The following is a 22,596-nucleotide window of genomic DNA, read 5'->3' on the forward strand; positions in this document are numbered from 1 at the left end:
CGCTGACCGGTGGCTGTGCGCAGGTGGAGCGGATCGAGCGGCGGTGCCTGGAGCTCTTCGGCCGTGACTACCGTTACAGCGTGATCCCCAACGTGCACGGCGAGATCTGCGCTCACTACCCGCGGCACATCGTCCTCCTGGAGCGCGACGCCGGCGCCGGCCGCGACCCGTAAGGACCCCCCGGTCCCGCCCTGACCCCCGGCCCGTAGGGCTGACAACCGGCAGGGACGGCTTCGCGATTTGCTCTGCGGAGCTTTCACGCCTGGCGGCTGCCGCTCTGGGGCTCCTGCCGGCCGGGGGAAACCCCGCCAGTCTGTGCTGAAGCTAATTATAGCCGGCGGTGTCAGCCGCCGGGTACGCCGCTCCCGGGACACCCCTCGCTGCCTGCCAGGGCTGCGCTTCTCTGCCAAAGCTCCTGTGGAGCTCCTTCGGGCTCCCCAAGGCTCTTGGGCTTCCTTGGTGAAAGCTGCTAAGCTAAGCCTGTACGTTGGGAGGCGTGAAGGCAACAGGGTGCCCAGCCCTGCTGCGTGCTGTCCTCGTGTACACCTGGGCATGGTGCTGGATCCTAACGATTGCCGTGCTGCAGCTCACCCCAAAGAGCTCGTGTCTGAGAGCAGGACTGTGTGATGCTCTCTCTGACTTGATGAAGTGCCTGTGGTCTGGCTGGAAGGCCTCTGATTAGAGTTTTAGTCTGAAGAGTGACTTGGGGCTGGGGAGGCTGGGAGGGGCTGCACAGACAAGACGATCTCAACAGAAATAGTCTGCCCCCGCCCCGGTACGTGGGTCAGTGGGTGCTGATGTTTAGTGGGTTAAGGGGAAACGCTTGCTTGCAGTTTAGTGCAAGTCTAAGCCAATGCCTTTCTGGACTTTGACCCACAATCATGTTGGTCTCCCTTCTGGCTGAGCATTAGTTTCTCCCTGTAGTTCTAACAGCAGCCTCTCATTTTTTATCTTCTCTTCCAACAAAATGTCACGCAATTTTGCAGTCTTAACTGTGTCCACGACAAGGGTAACGTGTTCAAAAGGAGGATGGTCATCGAGTTCCCCTTGCACGTCCAGCTGCTTTGTCTGAGGAAGGCAAACCATGCTGGCATGTGGGCCGAGTGCTGTAGGAGGGGATCTTTGGAAAACAGGCACAGCTGATTGCCAGGTGGGAGAATTTCTGTTTAACGGTTAGATCAGATTAGAAAAGATTAGCCCTTTGCTGCAAAAAAAAATAGGGAAACTGAACTCTGAAGCAGTAAATGTAACTAGGAGTGTCTTTAGGGAAGAGAAACCAAATGCTTCTGTTTTTCATGCTCTTTCAAGAGGAAAGGATGCTTTATTTTTCTGATGAGTATTTAACAAGTGTACTTACGCTTGGTACCGTGTTTTATTCCAAGACTTTGCAAGCCAGCAGTGGCAATTAACTTCTCAAATGCTGTTCTTTCTAAGTCTTGATTTGCTGTCACAGAAACAGACTACCCCTTATCATCCCTCTCCTCTTGATTTCTGGGTGATAATCTCTGTTAAAGCTACAAGGTAACTTTTAGACAAATCCAATTTTTAGTTTCATCACTGTACTATAGAATAATTATGAAATAGCGACTGTTGCACTTCTTGTGTTACAGAATGCACAAGAACCTCTTCCAGTGAACAGGACACTCCCTCTAGGACCGAGTGTCTTTGGCACTGTCATCTTTGTAATGTTCTTAATTAGCTGGTAAGATCCCCTGAAGCCTGCGGGAGGCTTCACACCTCTGAGAGTACCAAGGTTTTTTGGAAGCAGTTCTCACTTATGTGAACTCTGTGCTGCCCCAACGGTTCTGCTGGTACAGCTGCTTCTAAAGTCATTCAGGGAACCAGCAAAAAAAGGATATTTTTAACCCAGATCAGTTTCCTCATCCTGTTCATTCTGAGGCTGGGTAGCCAGCGGAAGAAAGGGTGTTGCTTCATCAAAGTTCGCTAACAGCACTCTGAAATCTGGGCAGGTGCAGGAGGAATTTGGTGTGTGGTTTTGACCTTTATGTCCCTTGGTGCTGCTCGCAAGGAGTCACAGAAAGTGGCAGTGTGTCTGTTGGCCAGGAGTGCCTTCTCTGTGCTGGGAAATGTCTGATGGCCCCCCCAGAAGGAGTGGGAAGATGCTGCGGGCAATGGAAATGGAAGTGGGGGGATGCTCTCAGGTCTTTATTCCCTGTCTTAGAGACACTGTGGTTGTGCTTGATGAAAATGTCCAGATCTCGGACACAGGCCACGTCTTTGCTTTCACCTGACGTTCCTGTTATGTGTCTGCACTCCACATACGATCACAGTTGCACATAATTGAACAATGTGAGAGGAATGCTTTGGTTCCAATGCTGTTTTGGCTACCTAAAGAGAAGTATCCCTGCTTCAGGCCTGTCTAAAATATACAGTTGCCAAAACGATTGCTTGCTCTTACAGGAAATATTTTCCTTGTATTTAAAAAGATTCAGGTTTGGGGTCTGATTTTTGGGGGGGGTGGGCAGGGAATTACTATGGAGGTAAGGTTGCCCAGCAGTATCTTCTGAAAAACAAACTCTTGAAGGAAAAAAAAAAAAAACCACAACACAAAACACCTGAAAGTAAAAAAAAAAAAAAAGATATACATCATTCCTTCCACCTCATTCTCTGCCTTGTGCTTGTGCCAAGCAGCCTTAATGATGATCTTCCACACTGCGGTTGAAGAGTGCTCTGTTTTCTGAACCTTTTTCAGTAGATTTTACTCCTACATGTGCTACATTTAATCACTTGTCCCTGTAAGAGCGTTGCACCTGTTCTTCAGAGCAGCCTTTCCCTTTACTACGGGAGTCTCGGTACAACTGTGTTTACTTGCCATGTTTCGTTCTAGCTCTTGTTTATCTCTAGCTTTGCTGATGATGGGTCTTGAGACCATCCGAGAGCCCCATTTGTAGCACAGCTGTGATGGATCTCAGAGTGGGTCTCTCCGCTGCGCGTGCCAACTTCCCAAGGAGCAGGAGTGGGAGCGGGACTCATCCTTCCGTGACCCCAGCGGTGTGCTGGGCTTCCCGCTCACCCCAGGTCCCTGCTGAGCTGCTCGGACTCATTCCCCAGTGCTGCGATGTCTCTCTGGGGAAGCACAGTATGCCGAGAGGTGAAACCTGTTGTCTTGTCTCACCTCCTGGAGAGATGCTTCTCTTGTAGTTTCGGATCTTCCAGGCATTTGATTTTTGCTGAATTCCAGCTTCTGGACATAGCAGGGCCACAGAGCTATTCTGGTAACACCATATTAAAGTTTTTCTTTCTGCCTGTATTTGCTTTTGCAAAGGAAACATAAAGACAGCTGGAGCAGAGTGGAGGATGCATCTCTCTTAAAACCAACCCCACAACCAAATTTATACATCAGAATCTTTCAAAGTTTCAAAATAGTTTGGTATTGGGAATTTTACAGGAAGGCATCTCTTCTCTGTTCCTGCAGTGTGTGTTATTCACGTGCTCTCTGAGGAGGGAAGCAGATGAGCAGGGTTTGGTTGTGCTGATGGGGTACGTGCTTCTCTTGCCCGCACACAATCTGATGTACTGCTGTGGAAAGTATATTGTGTTAGCATCATCCTGTCTTTGCACTTAGCACCTACACATCCACAATGCGTAAAGAAGATTAGCTTCGGTTCTTGTTCTTTAAATTCTGGTATGTGTCAAAACTCTTTGGAGCTGGACAGCCAAAATGTGTATATAGGGAAACCTGAAAAACCTTGAGCCTCCACTATGGATTCTGAGAACTTAAATCTTTTTTTTTTTTTAAAAAAAAAAGTAGGATTTTAAGATCTTGTTTGCTGTTTCCTTGCTTCTACTGGCACCACCTTGTGTAATGTTTTCCATAAACAGATCAATTCTGATGTTAATAATAGATTAATTTTTTTAATCCTTCCCAGAATGGCAGCTGCAGGTAGTCTGCTCCACACTCTCACTGATTCTGAAGCTTAGCAACTTTTAACTTCCAGCATAAAGGTATTAATTTGTTCTTATGCCAGCATTGTCCTTCACCTTTGAGTCCTTCTCCCCTGCTGTTGTAAGTTCTCTCCTTCACCCTAATGCATAGGTTGTTGTGTCCTCACTTCATCTGCTCTGCCAGTCAGTCCACGCTGGTTTCTCTTGCAGCATAGACTGTCCCCGGGCTATCCTAATCATCTTGCTGTGCCTTTTGTGCGTAGGTCACTAGAATCAGATGCCTTATCTCAGCTCAGTAATGCTGGTACTTCTCCTTTCCATTTGAGAGTTTCCTGTGACCTTATTTGTCCCTTTGTTTCAGACTTACCGTGTTGGTAATGTGTGAGCATCCAGAGATCAGCCAGTTCATCTAGGCTCCTCTGCTGAGTTCCACTATGGGAGAGGGCTAACTGGGAATTCTTGCTAACCATCTCAGGTGCATGGCCATGCAGTTTTGTGTGTCCAGACTTCATCTGGTTTTGTTATGTCAGTCTAGCTGCTTCTCCGATTCCTTGTGGAAGCTCAAGTCCTACCTGCATTGATGGTTCCTCCTGAAGGTCTGTGTAGTTCCGAAGTCAGTTGGATTCCTATAAAATATAAACTGGTACTTGGACAAATTGCAGCAATTTTAACTTGCTTCCAAAATGTGTCCAACTTGGAACACATTTCTGTTTTAACTTTAACCAGAAAACCAAACAAAATTTAGTTATGCAGATGCAGCTGATATTAATTACCCCCTTCAACCCACTAGCTGATTTACAGACAGTTGTCTAATTAGCCAGCAACACAAATGCTCGAGTGACCAGAACTGAGCTTCATTGGATGTTCAAGCTTTTATTCTCCGTTTTATTTATTTTTCCTTGCAAAATTAACGTTCTGATAGTGGATTCACTGTGATGGTAGTGCTGAGCTGGATGGAAAGGTGGTGGGGAAGAAAGCAGAACATACATTTTTGTGTGGCTTACTCAGTCCTTCATTTGTAATCCACGTTAGTCTGTAGCAGACCATTCTGGTGTTACTTACGTTGCCAGCTCCTGAAGATGCTTTTTGTCATGTTCTGTGCAGCTGGCCTTTCAAAATAAAGAAAAGGAGACAGAAAAGCATCCCTGTGTTGTACAGCAGAAGAAGCAACCCTTAAAGAAATGTCCTCTCACTTGCTAACTTCAGAGCTGGCTTCTAGGTGACAGGGATGAGGATTACAGCCCAGGATGTCTGTAGCAGCTTTGCTGAAAGATGTGTGAGAAGATGCTCTGTGTACTGAACCAAATCTCTGTCCTCTAGGTTTGAGAGCACTGTGCAGGTTGGCAAACTGCAGGACCTTATCAACCGAAGTAAGATGGCGAGGTGTAGAGGACGATTTGTTTGCCCGGTCATCCTGTACAAGGGAAAGGTAAAGCTTTATGGGTTACCTGTCTTAGAAAATGACCTTTCTCCCCGCCATTTAAACTGCGCAGCCGCATCTTCAGTTGGTTGTCGCCTTTCTGAACGCTGTAAAAATCTGTTCTTGGCTGTGAACAGGCAGCCTGTAGTAGTAGATAGCACTTGCTGTCTAGGCTGCAGAAATCATCTCTGGGGACTTCAGGCTATTTTACCCCACCACGTCATGAGTGTTGCACCAAAGAGCTAACATTTTCTGCATATGTATATCCCTTCTGAAGGACAAAAGGTACTTGTCTTTGACAAGGGAAAGATAACTACTGTCACTTTCTTCCCCTTACTCTTCCCAGCAGTGAGCTCCCTTTGAGTAACTTTTCTCTCTAAAGAGAAGTTTCCCTTGTCTGTTCCCTGGGGAGGCAAGATTGCACAAATGGTCTTATGAATGTGTGGGCTTGTCTGCAAGGGGATCTGTAAGAAAATGGAATTAGATTCATTTTTATGTGGATTACTTAAACTGTATTGAAGCCCTGTAGGAGTAGTCTCATTTAGAACTTAAGTAGCTTAATTCAGTTTTCTTAGTTCAATTTAGAAACACTGTGTGAATAGTAAAATCACACCTGTGACAATTTTAGCTTGACTGAAGCCATTGTGGGCTGAACCTCCTGACCTTTTTCTGCAGGAATGAACTGCCTGGAGTCCTACTGGGACCATCCTTAATCTTATCCACAGGAATGTGGAAATGAGGCTCAAGCAGGGTATTAACAGAGCATGGACATTGCTAACTTGGCAGGAATAGACTGTATGAGTGAATTGGAGAGCTGTGTTGAAAATGGGGTTTAAAAACCAGCTACAGATAAAGGCACTTGGGAATTTGATGTGTTTGGAGAACTCGATCTGGACCAGGGTTGAAGGGGAGAGTGCTGAGAGGCGGTAGCTGTAGGTACCAACCATTTCTATGAGATGTCACAGCAAATAAGCCAGAGATGTGATAAAGGAAAGACTCCTGGAGCATGTGAGGTTAATAACTAAATCTTCCTCCAGCATATTTGCAGATCAGCAACGCTGGCCGGCTGGGGAGAGCTCTATGGGCGCACTGGCTACAACTATATCTTCTCAGGTGAGTGAGGAGCCATTTGTTGCTCTCTGCCTGGTCAGTGCTGGGACAGTGACTTACGCCCGAGAGCAAACTCTTCCTGAGAGCTGATGCAGAGCTCTAGCATGGACCTGCTTGTATCAGACCCTGTATAATAGATCAAGGACTGAAACTCATCACCATTTCCAAGCACCATGCTACAGGACAGAGCGCCATAGCTCATAAGAAGCAGTAACAAAAGAACCTGAGGCTGAAGAGTGAGTTATGGGAAGCATGTAGGCAAGTAAAGCAGCCCAAAGGATTCAGGCTACTGATTCCCAGACATCAGGGGTGGGAATAACGAAAGAAAGAGGATAAGAACTTGCTGTTGCTTGGCTAATTGCTGGGAATCAAATCCTGCCAGTGGCGAGATGTAGCGGACTCTAGGGTGAGCTCTTCAGGGGAGTACTGGGTGTCTGTAGTGTGGGAGCTAAAGCTTGGCTTGACAAAACACTGTCTAGCACTACTGGGGTGTCCTTCTGGCTGCCAATAATGGGTTTAAGCTGCCGAGGTCCCTTTGCCATGACAAGGGGGCTATGTTAGAAAAGGGGCGCTTTTGGGAAAGAGGAAATATGAGGAACTATCGACAGCACTTTATGTGCAGAGAGAGGGCACCAAACCATGACCTTTTTAGGCATGTGCATGTCTTGTCAGATTAGGAATTTAGTTGATTTACACAAGCTTCAGTTCTTAATGCCTTTCTTGCAGGAGGTTCTGATGATGCTTGGGCAGACGCAGAAGATATTTCAGAGGAAGATTCTGCACTTAGGTTTGTATGCATAACAATGGGGAAGAGGGAGTTCAGACCAAAACTGACTGTCTCAGCCACTCCGTTCTGCTCTTTCCTAGGCTGGGCTTTGGGTACAGGGTTGAAACCATCACCAAGCTTGGAGTCTTACTTTCCTTGCTTTTGAAAAAGAGTCTTGAATGCAGATGGCTGACGGAACCCAGTGTAACTGAAGCCTGCTAATCTCTTGCTGAAGGGAAGGGCTGGAGTCAGGAATATATAGAGCCATTTTAAAAGGTGTTTGAATTACACAGACATGTTTACTTCATCAAAAAGTACATCTCCGGGCTGGAGAAATTGTTCTGTATCTTACATGCGTGTTGCAGAACAGACTGAGACGTGAGGAGGGACCCTAAGCACAAAGTCTGCAGTATCTCTTCGTTGCAGAGTTTGACTGTCACCTGTGGAGACAAGGCTTGTGCTATGCGGCTTATGGCTAGAAACGATTCAGGGAAGAACTGTGGCAGTATTGTGCAAAGAATCAGACTCAGTGTGGTCAGTCTTCCATGCTAATTTTGCTTTGCCTTGTTCTGTCTTGCAGAAATGCAGACTCACAGCTGTTTGACAAGGTCAGAGGGCACGACATCAAGCTGCTTCGATACCTGTCTGTCCGATATATCTGTGACCTGATGGTGGAAAACAAGAAGGTGAAGTTTGGCTTGAAGTGAGTCTGGGTTCATTTGTTTTTCTGCAGGATTTGGGTTACAGCTAGTGTGGCCCTTACACATGAATTGCTGTTGGGCGTGCACTCGGCATCCTGGGAGCAGTCCCTGGAAGAGCACTACAGCAGGATCAGTTAGTTGATGCTGCAAAAAGAACCCCAAGGTTTTAGGCCAGAGAAAGATATATCAGTGGGCAAGATAGCTGCTTTCATCTGTCTTCTGCAGTCTGAGCAGGTTTTTCTCTGTAGAGCTTGCAGTGAGATGACAGTCATGCCTTCAGAAAGGGGAGAGTAAAGGAGCCCTCTGCTTGTGTGTAGTAACAGAGGGCGTCATTTCTCCTGGTATTTCTTTCAGAGGAAAGCTTTAGTGGTTTTGGGCTGTACCTGTTCATTTGGATGTGTTGAGTAAGTTCTGCCCCTGCTCACTAATGAGTCAAGTCATTGTGTAGGGAGACGTGACAGGTAGCCTTTAGGGTGTTAGTCTCTCCATGAAAAATACTCTACAAATGTCTCCTGTTCTCCTCTTGTCCTGTGCAGTGTGACATCGTCTGAGAAGGTGGACAAAGCTCAACGTTATGCTGATTTCACGCTTCTCTCCATCCCATATCCAGGTACAGGACTGATGTCCAGAGGGACTCCCAAGGGACAGGTGACAATCCGTTACTGGGGACTGGGAACTACCTCTGTGTGTGTGTGTGTGTGTGTGTGTGTGTGTGTTGAAATGACTGTGACTTGCTGAATGTTTTCCATGCTCCCTCTGGAGAGAAGCTCTTTTAAACTGAGAACAGTGCAACAAATCTGGATGCTCTGGGAGTGTGAGTCAGCATTAGGAACTCTTTGAGGTGGCAAAATAATTTCTCAGCAGTTCTAATTAATTCAAGCATGGAGAAATAGTCCCAGAGGTGGAGCTGGGGTTAAGGTGGCCTTTGACACCCTTGCAACTCCAAACTGCTACTTGATGCAAAACATACCTTGCTCTGTGTTATGTAAAACTCCAATTCTTAAGAGTATTTTCTAGTCATAGTGTTCCAGAGCACCACTCAAAGATATCCCCAGGGCTAGGCAGTACTGTTAACCTGAGCCTGCAATGTACGACAGAGATGCAGATCGCTCCAGCCCGTCTCCCTGGCTATATTAGTCCCTGTGCCTAGCAACCACTGCTGGGTCACTTGCTGCACTCTTAAAGATGAGCTGAATATTGCAGCCTGCTGATGTCGGGCGCGGTGATAGGATTGGATGTTAGACTGCTGTGCTTGAGCTCTGTCTGCAGGAAAGGGCTCTCCTTTCTCTGTTGTGCACAAAGAAAGGGAGAAACAAAACCCCAAAACCAAAAAACAAAAACCAACAAAACTTGTGGGTGATCCAAACCCAAACTTTACCTTGATTACTAGTTGTTGCCCGTAAACGTTTTATTTTTTTGAAAAAAAAAAAAAAAAGAAAAAGTGTACTTCCTTACATACAGAAAGTAGTGGCAATTCAGAGAAGCTGCATGAAGATTTCTGTCAAGTCTATCTGCCATGCAGATTGCTGAGGTGTACAAAAATAAGAGTATTACTGGTTTCTGTAGCCCACAGCACAGGTATATATTGCTGCTTTATGCCTCACCAAACTTAAAACATGAGAGAGACAGTGTATATACATCTCTTGTAAGGTTTGTGAAGAATGAGGAAGAAGTGACGGTGTAGAGTTAAGCTGTCAAGATGTTGTACGGGGAACTGCATAGTGTATGCAGTATTTGGTAGTGGTCCTTCCTCTTCTGCCATCTGGGACAGCTGCTTTCCTTTAGCAGCTCTCCACTGCCAGGCTAGAGGTAAACCTTATAAAACTGGGAATTCTGCCTGATTTGAGCAGTGCTGGTCCATAGTGGAATTGTTGGCATTCTGTTAAGGCATACACATCTAAGGATGAGCAACCCCTCTAGTGGCTGGCTCAATGCCATGATGCGTTCTTATTAGTGTTTCCAGGTTTGCATTGAAAGAACTTCTATTTTGTAATTTGTATCTAAAGCTATTCTGAGATCCTGTTGTCTTGAGTGAGGCAGTGTCCAGACATAGAATCATACAATGGTTTAGATTGGAAAAAAACTTTAAGATCATAGAGTCCAACCATTAACCTAACACTGCCAAGGCCACCACTTAAACCTGTCCCTAAGTGCTACATCTACAAGTCTTTTAAATACCTCCAGGGATGGTGACTCAGCCACTTCCCTGAGCAGCCTGTTCCAATGCTCGACAACTCCTTCAGTGAAAAAAATTTTTCCTAATGTCCAATCTAAAACCCCCCTGGTGTAACTTGAGGCTGTTTCCTCTTGTCCTGTCTCTTGTTACTTGGGAGAAGAGACCAACACTGGCTACAACCTCCTTTCAGGTGGTTGTAGAGAGCAGTAAGGTCTCCCCCCAGCCTCCTCTTCTTCGGACTAAACACCCCCAGGTCCCTCAGATGCTCCTCATAAGTCTCTGGACCCTTCATCACCTTTCTTGCCCTTCCTTAGACCTCAGTGTCTTTCTTATAGTGAGGGGCTCAAAACTGAACACTGTATTCGAGGTGCAGACTCACCAGTGTCGAGTACGGGGGGGACAATCTCTTCCCTGTTCCTGCTGGCCACGCTGTTTCTGATACAAGCCAGGGTGCCACTGGCCTTTTTGGCCACCTGGGCACACTGCCAACTCGCATTCAGCCAGCTGTCAACCAACACCCCCAGATCCTTTTCTGCCAGGCAGCTTTCCAACCACTCCTCCCCCAGCCTGTAGCATTGCAGGGGGTTGTTGTGACCCAAAGCCTTGTTGAGCCATACAGTGGCCTCAGGCCATCAATCCAGCCTGTCCAGATCCACCCCCCTGTAGAGAATTTCCTACCCTTAGGCAGATCAACACTCCCGCTTAACTTGGTGTCATCTGTGAACTTACTGAGGGGGCACTCGATCCCCTTGTCCAGATAGTTGATAAAGATATTAAACAGAACTGGCCCCAGTACTGAGCCCTGGGGAACAACACCGCTGGATTTAACTCCATTCACCCACTCTTCGGGCTCGGCCATCCAACCAGATTTTTTACCCAGCAAAGTGTAATGACTGTCTAGGGTGAAAGACTTGGATTAAAATAGGGTATCTGTAGAAGATTTTGTGCTCTCCAGTGCAGAAAACCCCTCTTTTTCATTTGACTGGTAGTTGGCATTTATAGATGTCAGTACTTACTGCTGTAATCCCCCATTCTTTGCTTTAAGCTGTTGTTTAATTGGAGTTAAATCTCAACTGACAGATTGCTTCCTGGCTGTGTGTTTTTGACAGTTAGTCCTGTCCTTGCATAAAGATGATTTTTTTTCTTATTTTTTTTCTTTTTTTTGCCATTGGAGTTACTCGTGACTTGCGGGTGTTCGGTGCCTGGCACAGGGGTGTCATGGTAATGTGGGCCCTGTGGCACTGCTGGGCCTTACCCAGTATGTTGGGAGAGGTGTTTCGTGTAGCCTGCAGGCAGCCGCAGTGCTAATGGTACTGCTCAGCTGTGACTAAGTGACTTGCAGTTTGCAGCAGAGACTTCAAATAGTTGTTTGAGAAGAGCCAAAGGACACGCTTCAGGAGGGGAGAGCTTGTAGGAAACCTTGGAAATGGTTATGTACCTGCTTCCTTCAGATAGGGCAATCCACGTGTTTGAAAGAGACTTAAATGTGAGAGCAATCTGACAGAGCCCTTTCTTGTTACCTGCAGCAGATACCCCGTGAAAGCTGGCTTTCCCCAGGGCTCTGCCAACACCTCCTTTTGCTGGTTCCTTCAGCGTGTCAGTCTGATGCCTTAGATCTGTCCAAAAGCCAGTGGCCCTGGGAAGCATAGCTCCTTGGTGAAACCTCTTGTTTGGGAAAGAATGAAATCAGTCCCTTCACACTCCACATTCGCTGTGTGTTTGGAGCTTGCCCTTTGTTGTGTGAGTGTGTTCACTGCTGAGTGCTCTGGGTTGCTGCTGCTGGGAGGCCGTGCTGCACGCTATTGATGATTACTGCTCTTCTCTTCCCGCAGGCAGCAGTCTTGATTGGTTTGGTGCTGTGGAGCCCGGGGCTGCCAGCACTTCCAATCCCACAGGGCACTTCAGTTGTTAGATAGCAGTTAGCCGAATGGTTGTTCATTATCTCTTTTTCTTGCAGGCTGTGAATTTTTTAAGGAGTACAAAGACCGGGATTATACAGCTGAAGGTCTCATATTTAACTGGAAACAGGTACATGAACGAGATACATATAAAATGGAGAGCGGTGGGCTTTACTGGGCTTAAGTCTTGCCTCAGAGTTTCTGCGATGGCGTATATGTGATGTGCTTATTTCTGATCACAAGGAGGAAATGAACAGGACAAACAAATGAGATAGTGAATGTACTAAATTATTCATTGTAAAATTCATATGTAAAATAAATGAATTGTTATCCTGAAATCCAGGATGCTTGACCTCTCATTGCAGGTGTGGGTTGCTCCTGGTTTTGAATTTGATATTTTATTGATATCCTCTGTTCTGTCCTCATATTCTGCCTCCTGCTGAAGGAAATGGTTGAGTGGAGCACCCCTACAGGAATTCAGAAATGCCTTGTCCCTTACTTTCACTGTTGGGAGCACAGAAAAGCTCTCTTGTCCACTAGTCCTCTTGAGAGGCTATGAGTTAATTCTTACTACTTCAGGTTTTTACATCCAAAAATGTTTTGCTGAGATATTTTCTTCTAGATTTGCCATTTGGCATTTGTTGGTTTGTTTTTTCTGGAACTTGCTGCCTTCACATCGTGGCTTTTCTCTGACCAATTATGTTTGGGGTTTTTTGCAGGATTATGTAGATGCTCCATTAAGTATCCCAGTCTCTCTGACCCAATCTCTGAATATTGATTGGAGCGAGTACCAGGTGAGCAAAGCAGCTATCTCTGGGGGAGGTCAGAGATTCCTTCAGAAAAGATCAGTAGAGATTTGAAGTCTGACTTGCTCCTGTTGCCGTAATCTGGCTCACTTCATACCATCCCAGTGGGAGCGAAGCTGCTTACTTTGACTGTTCAAAACGTCAGTGGAAATCCTCTACCCAAAAGCCCCATGGCTTGGTGTGTCCCGAGGCAGCTGACTGTAACGTCAACTCTTTTTCTGTAGTTTGTGTAAAACTTGCAGTCCATTAGGGAGATGTTGCTAACAAAGGTAAGGAGCGTGCCAGGAAACAGAAAGCAGTATTACTTGTTTGCAATCTTAGCTCAGCACGTGCCTGCAGCAGACAGACTTCCTTGGCTGTGGAGAGTTTTGAGCGTTACACGAGCAGTAGCCAAGGGACTAGGTGTCTTCCTCAGGGGTGTGCAGGGTGCCTGTTCTATGGGAGAAGAGTACAAGATCATAACTGACCATAGCATGTCTCCATTCCTTATTACTGTGACAGCATCACAAATGATAATTGAACTCTTCTGCTTGCCCAGGCTTCAAGGTTTACCTTTGTTTGTACCAGGGAGCATCACGTAATACTGCTGATTCGTGTGCTCCATTTCACACATCAGTGGGCCTACCAATCCCCCCAGGTTTTGTGATGATTGACTGTGCTGGAGCATGTCACGCTCCTGTGCTCTGTGGCTGGAAGCAGCAGAGAATGAGCAGAGCTCCCTGTGCTGGGCCAGCGTTTGTCAGTCAGTGATGTAAATAATGTTTAAGCGCCAGCATAAGCAGAATCACAGCAGTGTTGAAGCAGAACTAATGGGACCACAGCTTGTTTATGGCTAGAAATTTGTTCACTAGAATACTGAGCAGCCCGTATTTTAAAAAGGATATTAAAAATTGAAGAGGGTGTAATAAATAGATGCACAACTGATCTGAGACTGGAGAAGGTGCTTCACTTAAAGCTGAAGTTCTCAGTCTGTTTAGCTAATCACAAAGTGATGAAGGGTTGTCTTGATTAATGTGTAAGTACATTCACAGGGAGAAAATACTAATTCTAAAGCACTCTTCAATCTGGGCAAGAAAAGCTGCACAGGAAGCAATATCTGCAGTCTGAAATCAGACCTTCAAATATGGAAAAACAGTCTTGCGTGTTATTTTTGAGGATGATCTGTTGGAACACGCTGCCAAAGGAGTGATGAGCTGTCACCCCTAGTTGAGGTGCTTCTCTGGGCAGAGATGTTGCCAAGTACAAGCTTCAGGCTGTATTTGGGGCAATTGAACAAAACTTTCTGGTTTGTGGTATAGAGAGATCAGACTGGATGATTAGATGATTCCTTCTGGCATAAGCACAAGATTGGGTTGAATTGGGCAGATAAAAGACTTCGGAAGTATGTGTTTTTCTGCCCCAGGCTGAGTGTGTTCCCCATTTCCTTACTCTTTTGTTGCTGTGCCCGCTTCACTGGCAGAGGAATATGGTCTTTGTCTGACAGTAGTCTGAAGTGTGGTTACACGTTCCTGTGCACACATACAAGCACACAGCAAGTGTTCAATTGCAGCCAGATGTCACTTATACCACTAATATTGTCACAGTGAAACGTCTGTCCCTCTCCTTGCCTTTTCCTTGCTGGCGATAACCTGTTTTCCTTGAGTTAGTTCTGGCTTTGATCAGACCACTGAAATTCCCTGTATCTTCTCATGACACAGTGGTCAAGAGTGGCACACTTGAACGTGTTCTGTTTTTCACCTGCACCTCTTGTAGTGCTGGAGGTCTCCGAGTTCAGAGCCTTTCTGTGTTGCTGCTGCTACTTGGGTGCTGCTGCAGAAGTCGGGTGCTTGTCTGGAGCAGCTGGGAGTGGGTCAGCCCTCTGCAGGCAGCCTGCTGGGGCCATCTGCAAGGGCCAGAGAGTTTTGGAGAAGGTGCTTGGGTTGAGGGAACAGGCTGCTGCCCTTGGCCTGCTCACCCCATCATGCTCCTTGCATCACGTACACAGCTGTAACGTGGCTGCTGAGCCATTTGGTTAAGTGCACGCGTGCAGGGGGGCTGCGGAACTGGGTCAGCGCTCAGCAGGTGTTTGCTGCCTCACATCAGTCTCTCAGAGCATGGTCTGCTTGGAGCTTTGGGGCTGCAGGCAAGCCGGTTCTGTGCCAGCCAGGCAAACAGGAGAGATGGCCTTCTTATTTTTAATTTTTTCTTTCCTGCCTGGTCTTTTGTACCAGAGCGCCTTTTGCAGAGGATGGGGGGATTGATTAGCTCACCAAGGGGGAGGTCTGTTGCTCTGAGGAACGGCCACAGGGTTATTTCTGTTATGCTGTTGTTCTGGGTAGAGAAGCCCAGAGCATGGCAGGCTCTGAACTGCAGAGCAGCCTTTTGCTGTGGGCAGACCCTTACTGTCAACATTTCTCTTTTCTGCAGAGCTGGGACCTTGTACAACAGACACAGAACTACCTGAAGCTGCTGATCTCCATCATCAATAGCGATGGTAAGGCAGGCTCCTTGCTCCCAGTGCTCTAATTGGAGCAGTCACTGTCTGGGAGAGCAGCTGGTGGTATTGGTGCCTCTGTGGATCAGTTCACAATACAGAAGAGTCACTTTATAGAGAACTTCACTCTCTCTTCAAAGCCGGGTGATGGTTCTAGCATCTCAGGGCTCCAGTTCCCCTCTCAGAGGTGGACTTGCTGATTCCTTGAAAACCCTCTCCTCCCAGGGATGAAGGGATAGCTGAAAACTTTGCCTAATGTTTTACTACTTTAAAGGTGAAGAAACATTTGTTCCTCTGCTTGTTGACTGTTGCTCTTATTTTGCTGGACACCTGTGTTTTGTTCCCCCAACTCGGGATCTCATTAAGCATCTATTTAAGAGCCCCTTCCATCCTCTGTCATCACAGCCACCTAAATTGTTTGAAGGGTGTATACTGCCCTGTCTTGGCATCCCATTCCCTCTGGGTGTTATGACATTGTACTTAGCACTGTCGGATAGAAGGAGCCGTGTTTGACTCTGCCAGCACGGCCGATGACAGACTCCTGCAGTAGTTGTGTTAGGACACGCTGAATTTTCTGGAGAGTGTGGGAGTTGTGCCCTGTGTATGCCTCTGCTCAACATGTATCACTAATAAGGCTGGTGAGACTGAAAAAAGCATTCAATTGGAGCAGGTTTCTCTTTGTGGGAATAGATTGTGATAGTGGCTTGCAACTGGGTACGTGTATGTTCTGGGTAGCAAAGTGATGTTCATGCCTAGTGACTTCGTGTCCTGAGCAGCTGTCAGGACCAGGTTGGCACATCAGCTGGGGCTGCTGACAACCCAAGACACTCTGAGCAATTTGTCGGCTGCCATATTCCAGACAAAATGTTCTGGCTCGGTGGCTGAGCAATGCTCTTGAGCTTGGGCTGTAGGGATGGAGGGTAGCTTGTCTCCTCAGATTTGCCATAAAGAAAAGTCATTGCTCGTGTTGCAACATCCTTTTTTTTTTTTTTCCTTCCTACCTCTGCCTGGAATAGATGACAGCGGGCTCCTGGTGCACTGTATATCCGGCTGGGATCGAACTCCTCTCTTCATCTCCTTATTGCGCCTCTCCTTATGGGCTGTGAGTACCTGGCTGACCCGCTCTGCTTCTGGGGGTGATTGTTTGGAGGGTGAGTGACTGTCTCACCAGGAAGTGGTGGTGGAGCAGTAAATGTTCCTTTTGACTATCCTGGCTTCAGAGGTGGTGTGGATTGGCTTTGATGTGGAGCCCAACATGCTGTCCTGCCATCAGACGCGGTATCACAGGCAGGTAGAGCAAGCTGGGCGTCTTGGATCACCATGACAGTTATCAGTAGATCACGAATTCCCAAGTCCCAGTCCCCAGGGCTGCTGCCTGAAGGATGTTGTGATTTACTTTGCAGGATGGGCTGATCCACACGTCCCTGGAGCCCTCTGAGATCCTCTACCTGACTGTGGCCTATGACTGGTTTCTCTTTGGGTAGGCACACTAAGTTTTACTCACGTAATACCTCCCTGCGCAGCGAGGGAGAAGCCTTCAGGGCATTTGCTCACAACCAAAGGTGGATGTTGGGGCAGCTCCCAGTGAGCTGTGATCAAGAGGGGCTGATGCCTTTCCTTTTTTTCACCTGGAGGCTCAGGCATCTGGTATTCTGGACAGCTTGTGCTCTTTGCTGATTCTGGCTGCCAGCATGTGACTGAGCCTCCCTTGCTCTCTTTCCAGGCACATGTTAGTCGATCGACTCAGTAAAGGAGAAGAGGTGAGTGTCTGGTCTGGGACAGTGGCTGATCACTGGGTTTTGTTCTCAGGGTAATTGTTTCCCATAGCAGCATTCACTGCCTACTTCTGGTAATATCAGTGGTCTGGCTAGGCTCTAAAAAGATTGTTCAGGTGCTGAAAATACAAAATAGGAGCCTTGCCCCGTTGCTTCCTGATGTGTAAGGTGTGGGAATGCTTTTCCCTCAAGCTAGTTTGGATGGCGGGTGTCAGTCCTGCCAGTTCCCTTGTTGTGCCATTAGTGTTCAGGCCCTGGGTGAAAGGGTGCCAGGACTTGCTCTGTCAGCTCGGCAATGAGAAGGGATGCTTAAGGTGTGTGACTGCTTGGGAGCTTGGAAATAAAGCTGTATAGCCTTGTGTGCTTGTCCTGAGTGCCAGCCCTCCTGCCTGCGTGCTGCAGCTGCATGTGGTTTGCATGTCCTGGTGGGCTCATGGAGCAGGTTCCAGCCTGAGTACGTGGCAGGGCGTGTGTACCTGTGGGTACACAGATGGGTCTAGGAGGCGGTTAGGGTTAGTGGAACTAATTCTCTTCAAATCTTTCACTGTTTAACAGCAAAAAATTATTGCTCTGACTATAGTTGGGCTACACTGCCATATCACTTTTTGGATAGAAATCAAGAGTTGGGGAGTATGTCTAACCCTGTTGGGAGTATGTCTAACCCTGCTGCTAATTTCTTGCTCCTCAGACTGTCACCTCCCCAGGGAATCCCCTGCCTCTGAACAGCAGAGCCAGGACGCTGGCCTATTTTCCCTTTTTCATGGGTCCAGGACCTCTGTATTAGTATCATTCCTCCCATTCATTCCTTTCCCAGATCTCTGCTGGCTCGAGCCTGGCAGCTCTGCTCAGCTGCCTGCTTGGCCGTGGGCAGAGCTGATAGCTGCGACAGGAAAGGGGGTGCACGGCTGTCTCTAACCCTCCCTGCTCCCCACTGCAGGAGGGCTGCGCAGGCAGAAGGGATGGCAGAGCCCCAGTGGGGTGAATGCCATGGAGCAGACTGGGGGACCGCGGATGCTGCAGGTGTGTTCCAGCTGTGGTGCTGAGCTGGAGCGTGAAGCTCAAACCCTGCTAGTTTTGCTGGGTTTGCTGCTTACCTGCCTGTATGAGCAGCTGCTGGGGGCCGTTTCTTTTCCATTCTGCACTGATAGCATAAATACCTGCCATGTGCTTGCAGCATGTGTGCAAGGCATTGATAAGGAGACTTGTCTTACACCTTCCTTCCCGGGCCTCTCCGCGGCAGGGAACAGAGTGTCAGTTTAATGTGTCAGAGGAGGCCCAGGATGGGATGGTGGCAGCCCATGGCACGTTGGAGGCTGGTAGCTGCAGATTTCTTCCTATCTCCTTCCTGCCAGCACCTCCCCACCAAGATAAGAGGCTGCGTGGAGCCTCAGGTTCATTCCTGAACCACTCTTCTCTCTCCCTTTGCTCAGATTTTCTTTTTCTGCTTCAATTTTCTGAAGCACATCACCTCTGAGGAGTTCTCTGCTGTGAAGTCGCAGAGGTAAGGAGCCTGTGCCTGCTGCTGCATGGGCTGCAGAGCCAGGGAGCTTGTCAGTGCTGTTTCTTTGGGGAGATGGAAGCCCTGGTGTCCTGGCCCAGTTTTCTTTAATTTATTCTGCACTCCGAAGGCTGCAAAATGGGGCCGAGGCTTGTGAGGTGGCCATGTTGTGCTCTGAAAAACTGTCCATGCTGAAATGTGCTCTCTGCTTAATGACTGTCCGTGGCTGCTTTAGCACGGATGAAGCCAGAGATGTGTGCTCTGGTGCTTTAGCACGGATGAAGCCAGAGATGTGTGCTCTGGCTCAAGCAGGCTGCACAGCAAGCTCTGTCAGGCACTGCTGGAGGCTGTGGAGCAGGGCGGCTGGTTTTTAACAGACCCGCTAAACATTAACCCCTTCCTATTTCAGGAGGGGCAGAAAGAAACAAAGCCCACCCTGGAGGCTCTGAATAAACACGTCTGTCTGCAGCCTGTCGCCTCCCTCTCAAAGCACAGGGTGTGTGGGCTGGGACTGTTAGGAGAGTTGGATACTGCACATCGGCCCCATCCCCTCTGCCCCTGCACAGCTAGCTCCCCCCTGCTCTGATCTGCTCTGTGCTGCAGAGACCTGGCTATGGCCAGCCTCCCCGCAGCCCTGAAGTGTCGCTGAGGTAACTTTTGTCTTTCCTTCCCCAGAAGGAAGAGTTTGCCACCTGGCTTCACCCTGGAAGAGATCTGCATGCTCAGTGAGTGCTGCTGCCGAGCATCAGCACCCCTGGGTGCTGGTAATGGTTGATCACTTGGGGGCTTGGGTTCCCGGCATCAAGGTGACTACAAATGGGTATGCTTCCCTTGGGGCCTCACAAGAACGCGGCCCCAGGGCACGTGGGAAGTGTATTGTTTAAAGGGAGAGAAAGCACGGAGACCAAGCTGGTCTTCAGGTAGCTCTGTTTTCTTTTCTCTAGAGCAGAGAGACCGAGGCAGCACCACAAGTCTGAGCAGCGACTTCTCCCTGGGGATGGAGAGTTCCCCTGGAGCAGCTGGGAGCTTCACGTATGAAGCAGTGGAGCTGATGCCGGCAGGAGCACAGGCTCAAGCAGCATGGTGAGGACATAACCACTCATTGGGCTGCAGAACAAAAGGGGCAGGCTCTGAGCATGGTAGAAAGGATATTTCTCAAGTCCCTCACCCTCCAGGTCTGCTCTCTGTGGCATGGGTTCCTTCTGCACCAAAAATTGGAGACCACCCCACTGTCAGGCTCTGTGGGGATACTCCTGAAGTTTGTCCCCTGATAAGACTAAAGCAGCTTTGTTTCATCTTCATCAGTTTCACTGTTAAACTACATCCAGGAAGGATTTTAATACTTTTAAAAGATGAATCCAAACTACCAGAAAAAATGACACTTGGCAGCAGCCTCCCCAGGGAACAGTGGAGACAGTTTAGCTGCCCTAAAGTGAAGCTTAATCAGTTTATGGAAGAAATTATACAGGGAAGTGTCTGCAGGTAGTGGTAGGTGGGCTGAGTGGCCAAGAAGCCCCTGTAAACTTTAGCCCCTCTAACAGCACGAGGTGTGTGAGCTGGTAGCAGGTTACTGCCTGCAGTGCTACTTCGAGATACTTTTGGGGTAGAATGTGAAATTCTCGGGGCTCCCTATGGCTAGAGGGTCACACGGGGGGGGTGCAGGGGACTGGGCAAGTGTCTGGTGACCGCTGCTCTGCGGCTGGCGTTGTGCTTGCTTGTGGAGTTTCTGGTGCTGTTTGGGGATTTCAGAACCTTGCTGTAAGGTTGCCCCTCACAGTTTAATTTTTCTCTCTTCTCCCTCAGCACATGTGAAGATGCTATTTTATATTGCAATTATTTTAAATTAAATCTAGGTTGTGCTGGAGGCAGTTGGAAGTCCTCTGGGACTGAGCCTTTAGCCACGCTAGTGGCAGCAGCCCTTCTAAAGCACACTGTGATTCAATTTATAAAATGCTGAAGAAGGGAAGAGAGAATCCTCCTGCAGAATCACAAAGTGGAGATGAGAAGTCCCAAACTGCACTTGCCAAGTGAGCAGTGCAGCATCCTCTCACACACAGAGCCTACCTATCCACAGCAAAGTGGCTGCAGCAAGTAGGGAACAACTTTCCACTTGTCTGGCTGCAAAGTAATAAACTGGAAGCATTTACATTGCTCTGAGTGCTCAGGACATGCAGGCTGGATCCTGCAGCACAAAACCTACACGTGATTTTTCTCAAGGTGTGAAGTGGCCAGAGCATGCTGGAAGAGGTTTGTTGTGCTTTTGTGTGTCAGGGCTTGATTTTTGTGACCTGTTTTCTAGCTCTGGTTTGCTTTCCTTCCTGTTGGAGATGTCAGACTGTGCTGGGGCTAGCTGCTGCTACCACAGGCGTGGTTTGGGCCCATGCTCTGGGCATGAGCTTGGGGAAGGGAAGGTTGTGAGCCTTGCCATGAGTGAGCTTAGCGAGGGGACTGGTCACGGATGCCTTGCTGCAAGCTGTTGTGGCTGTGTAGGCTGGAGAACAGGTAGGGCTTGCTACAAGCTGGGTGAGCTGGGCTGTGCATAGCATGAGTGGGGAGAGGAGAGGATGTGCTTCATTGTGTTGTCCTGAAAAAGGGTGGCCTTGAGGTCTCCTTGCAGCAAGAGGCATTTGGGTTTTAGCTGTACAAGCCTGTTTCTGCAGGCTATGCTTGGAGATATTGTCAGCTATGATAACATGAGATGAATAATGCTTGAGAGAGGCTGTGGTGTGATGTTTGAGGGTGGACACACTTCAAGAAATGGAGAGGATATCATGCTTTCCACTGTACAGTGAACCTGTCTTTAGCTGCACTTGCTGACAGTGCTTGAGATCTCAGTCAAAGCTGAGATGCCTCTCCAGATTTCAGGAAGAACAGTGTCTTTTCTTCTTGAGTTTGTTTACTTTTCCTTTTTACCTGTGTACATAGGGAGGTCTTTGTCCAATTCACTGTGGTTTTGTAAGGGGAAAAAAAGTCTTGGGACTCTTATAGGGAAAAAAAAAACCAAAACACCTGACATAAAGAAAGTCTTCTGAAGGCAGAGCAGCAGCGATGTGAATTAGTGCCAAATATGTGTGGCTTGTTTAGCATGTAGCTGGATAGTACTGTGAGCTAAGCTGTTATGCAGCAAAGGGCCGTGAACTGTGCCCATGTCTGAATGTGCTGGCTACAAAGGAAGCCAGAGCAGTTCCAGGCTGTCAGCGCAGGCAGGGAGAGGTCTGAAATGCACCTACATCTGGAGCAATTGTCAGCTCTGAGCACGTGGTCAGAAGTGTGGTCAGTGGTGCCTGAAGAGAATCACTAAAATAGAAAATAACACTCATGTCGTGTCCCTGTCACCCTCATCAGTGCGCACGAACGCCCACCTGGGCTGAGCTCCTTGGCTGATACACTCTGTAGACTTAGAGCAGATTGAAATGGTCTTTCCCTGCTGGGAGGCCCCTTGCTTGAGGCATTTTTTACAGCTAGACTAAACAAAGCCATGGCTGTATGTGTGTGGGCTGATGCATTCTCCTGTCTCCGATTTCCAGGTCACGTGGATGGTGATCTATAAAGGAATGGGCTAAGATGGGTTGAGCTCAGTGTACCCCCGTCGTCACTGAGCAGTTACCCGTGACTCATGGCTCCTTGGGAGGGAGGAGAGGAGGTTCAGTGAGAGCAAGAGCTTGTAGCTGCTGGGATAAAATCCAGCCTATTGTGGAAAGGCTTCCTAGCTGGAGCGTGTGGGAAAGGCAACTTTCTCACCCAAGTTCTCTGTCCCACAGGAGGAAGAGCTGTGCGTCGTCCCCACAAGCCGTGCTCTGGAGCAGGGCGCAGCAGTCTGAAGACAGGCTGCCTTCTGCAGGGATAGTCGAGGTCAAGTCCTCCAGCTCCTCCTCCTCGACCCATTCTGATAACTTCCTGAGGATTGGAAGCAGCCCGCTGGAAGTGCCCAGATCCAGGTGAGATGGGACAGAGTAGAGCGTTTCTCAGCAAAATGAGGATCTGGTAAAGGGAGCACAGGGCTGCGTTGGTGTGGCTCTGAGAACCCTGGAGCACGTGTTTTGTATCTGCAAACCAACCTCAGGAGG

General features: G+C 48.1%; 1 protein-coding gene across 2 annotated transcripts in view; it reads left to right on the forward strand.

The window, feature by feature from the left end:
• Window positions 1-13: 13 nt before the first annotated feature.
• The window catches only part of MTMR14 (myotubularin related protein 14), a 33,225-nt gene continuing 10,642 nt past the window's right edge, over window positions 14-22,596 (forward strand). The window contains exons 1-18 of one of the 2 annotated variants that reach the window (XM_026857304.1): window positions 47-169; window positions 3,891-3,966; window positions 4,268-4,381; window positions 5,227-5,335; window positions 6,364-6,439; window positions 7,163-7,223; window positions 7,783-7,905; window positions 8,440-8,513; window positions 12,037-12,107; window positions 12,697-12,771; window positions 15,190-15,256; window positions 16,273-16,358; window positions 16,660-16,736; window positions 16,980-17,016; window positions 18,462-18,532; window positions 19,205-19,254; window positions 19,474-19,612; window positions 22,291-22,467. In XM_026857304.1, coding sequence (XP_026713105.1) covers window positions 5,282-5,335; window positions 6,364-6,439; window positions 7,163-7,223; window positions 7,783-7,905; window positions 8,440-8,513; window positions 12,037-12,107; window positions 12,697-12,771; window positions 15,190-15,256; window positions 16,273-16,358; window positions 16,660-16,736; window positions 16,980-17,016; window positions 18,462-18,532; window positions 19,205-19,254; window positions 19,474-19,612; window positions 22,291-22,467 — 1,238 coding nt within the window. In that variant the 5' untranslated portion in view covers window positions 47-169; window positions 3,891-3,966; window positions 4,268-4,381; window positions 5,227-5,281. Of the gene's footprint in view, window positions 170-3,890; window positions 3,967-4,267; window positions 4,382-5,226; window positions 5,336-6,363; window positions 6,440-7,162; window positions 7,224-7,782; window positions 7,906-8,439; window positions 8,514-12,036; window positions 12,108-12,696; window positions 12,772-15,189; window positions 15,257-16,272; window positions 16,359-16,659; window positions 16,737-16,979; window positions 17,017-18,461; window positions 18,533-19,204; window positions 19,255-19,473; window positions 19,613-22,290; window positions 22,468-22,596 lie in introns of both variants that reach the window. The other variant, XM_026857305.1, reaches the window with a different exon arrangement.

This window comes from Athene cunicularia, assembly GCF_003259725.1.
Source record: "Athene cunicularia isolate RWA chromosome 12 unlocalized genomic scaffold, athCun1 chr12_part1, whole genome shotgun sequence".
Lineage (NCBI taxonomy): Eukaryota > Metazoa > Chordata > Aves > Strigiformes > Strigidae > Athene > Athene cunicularia.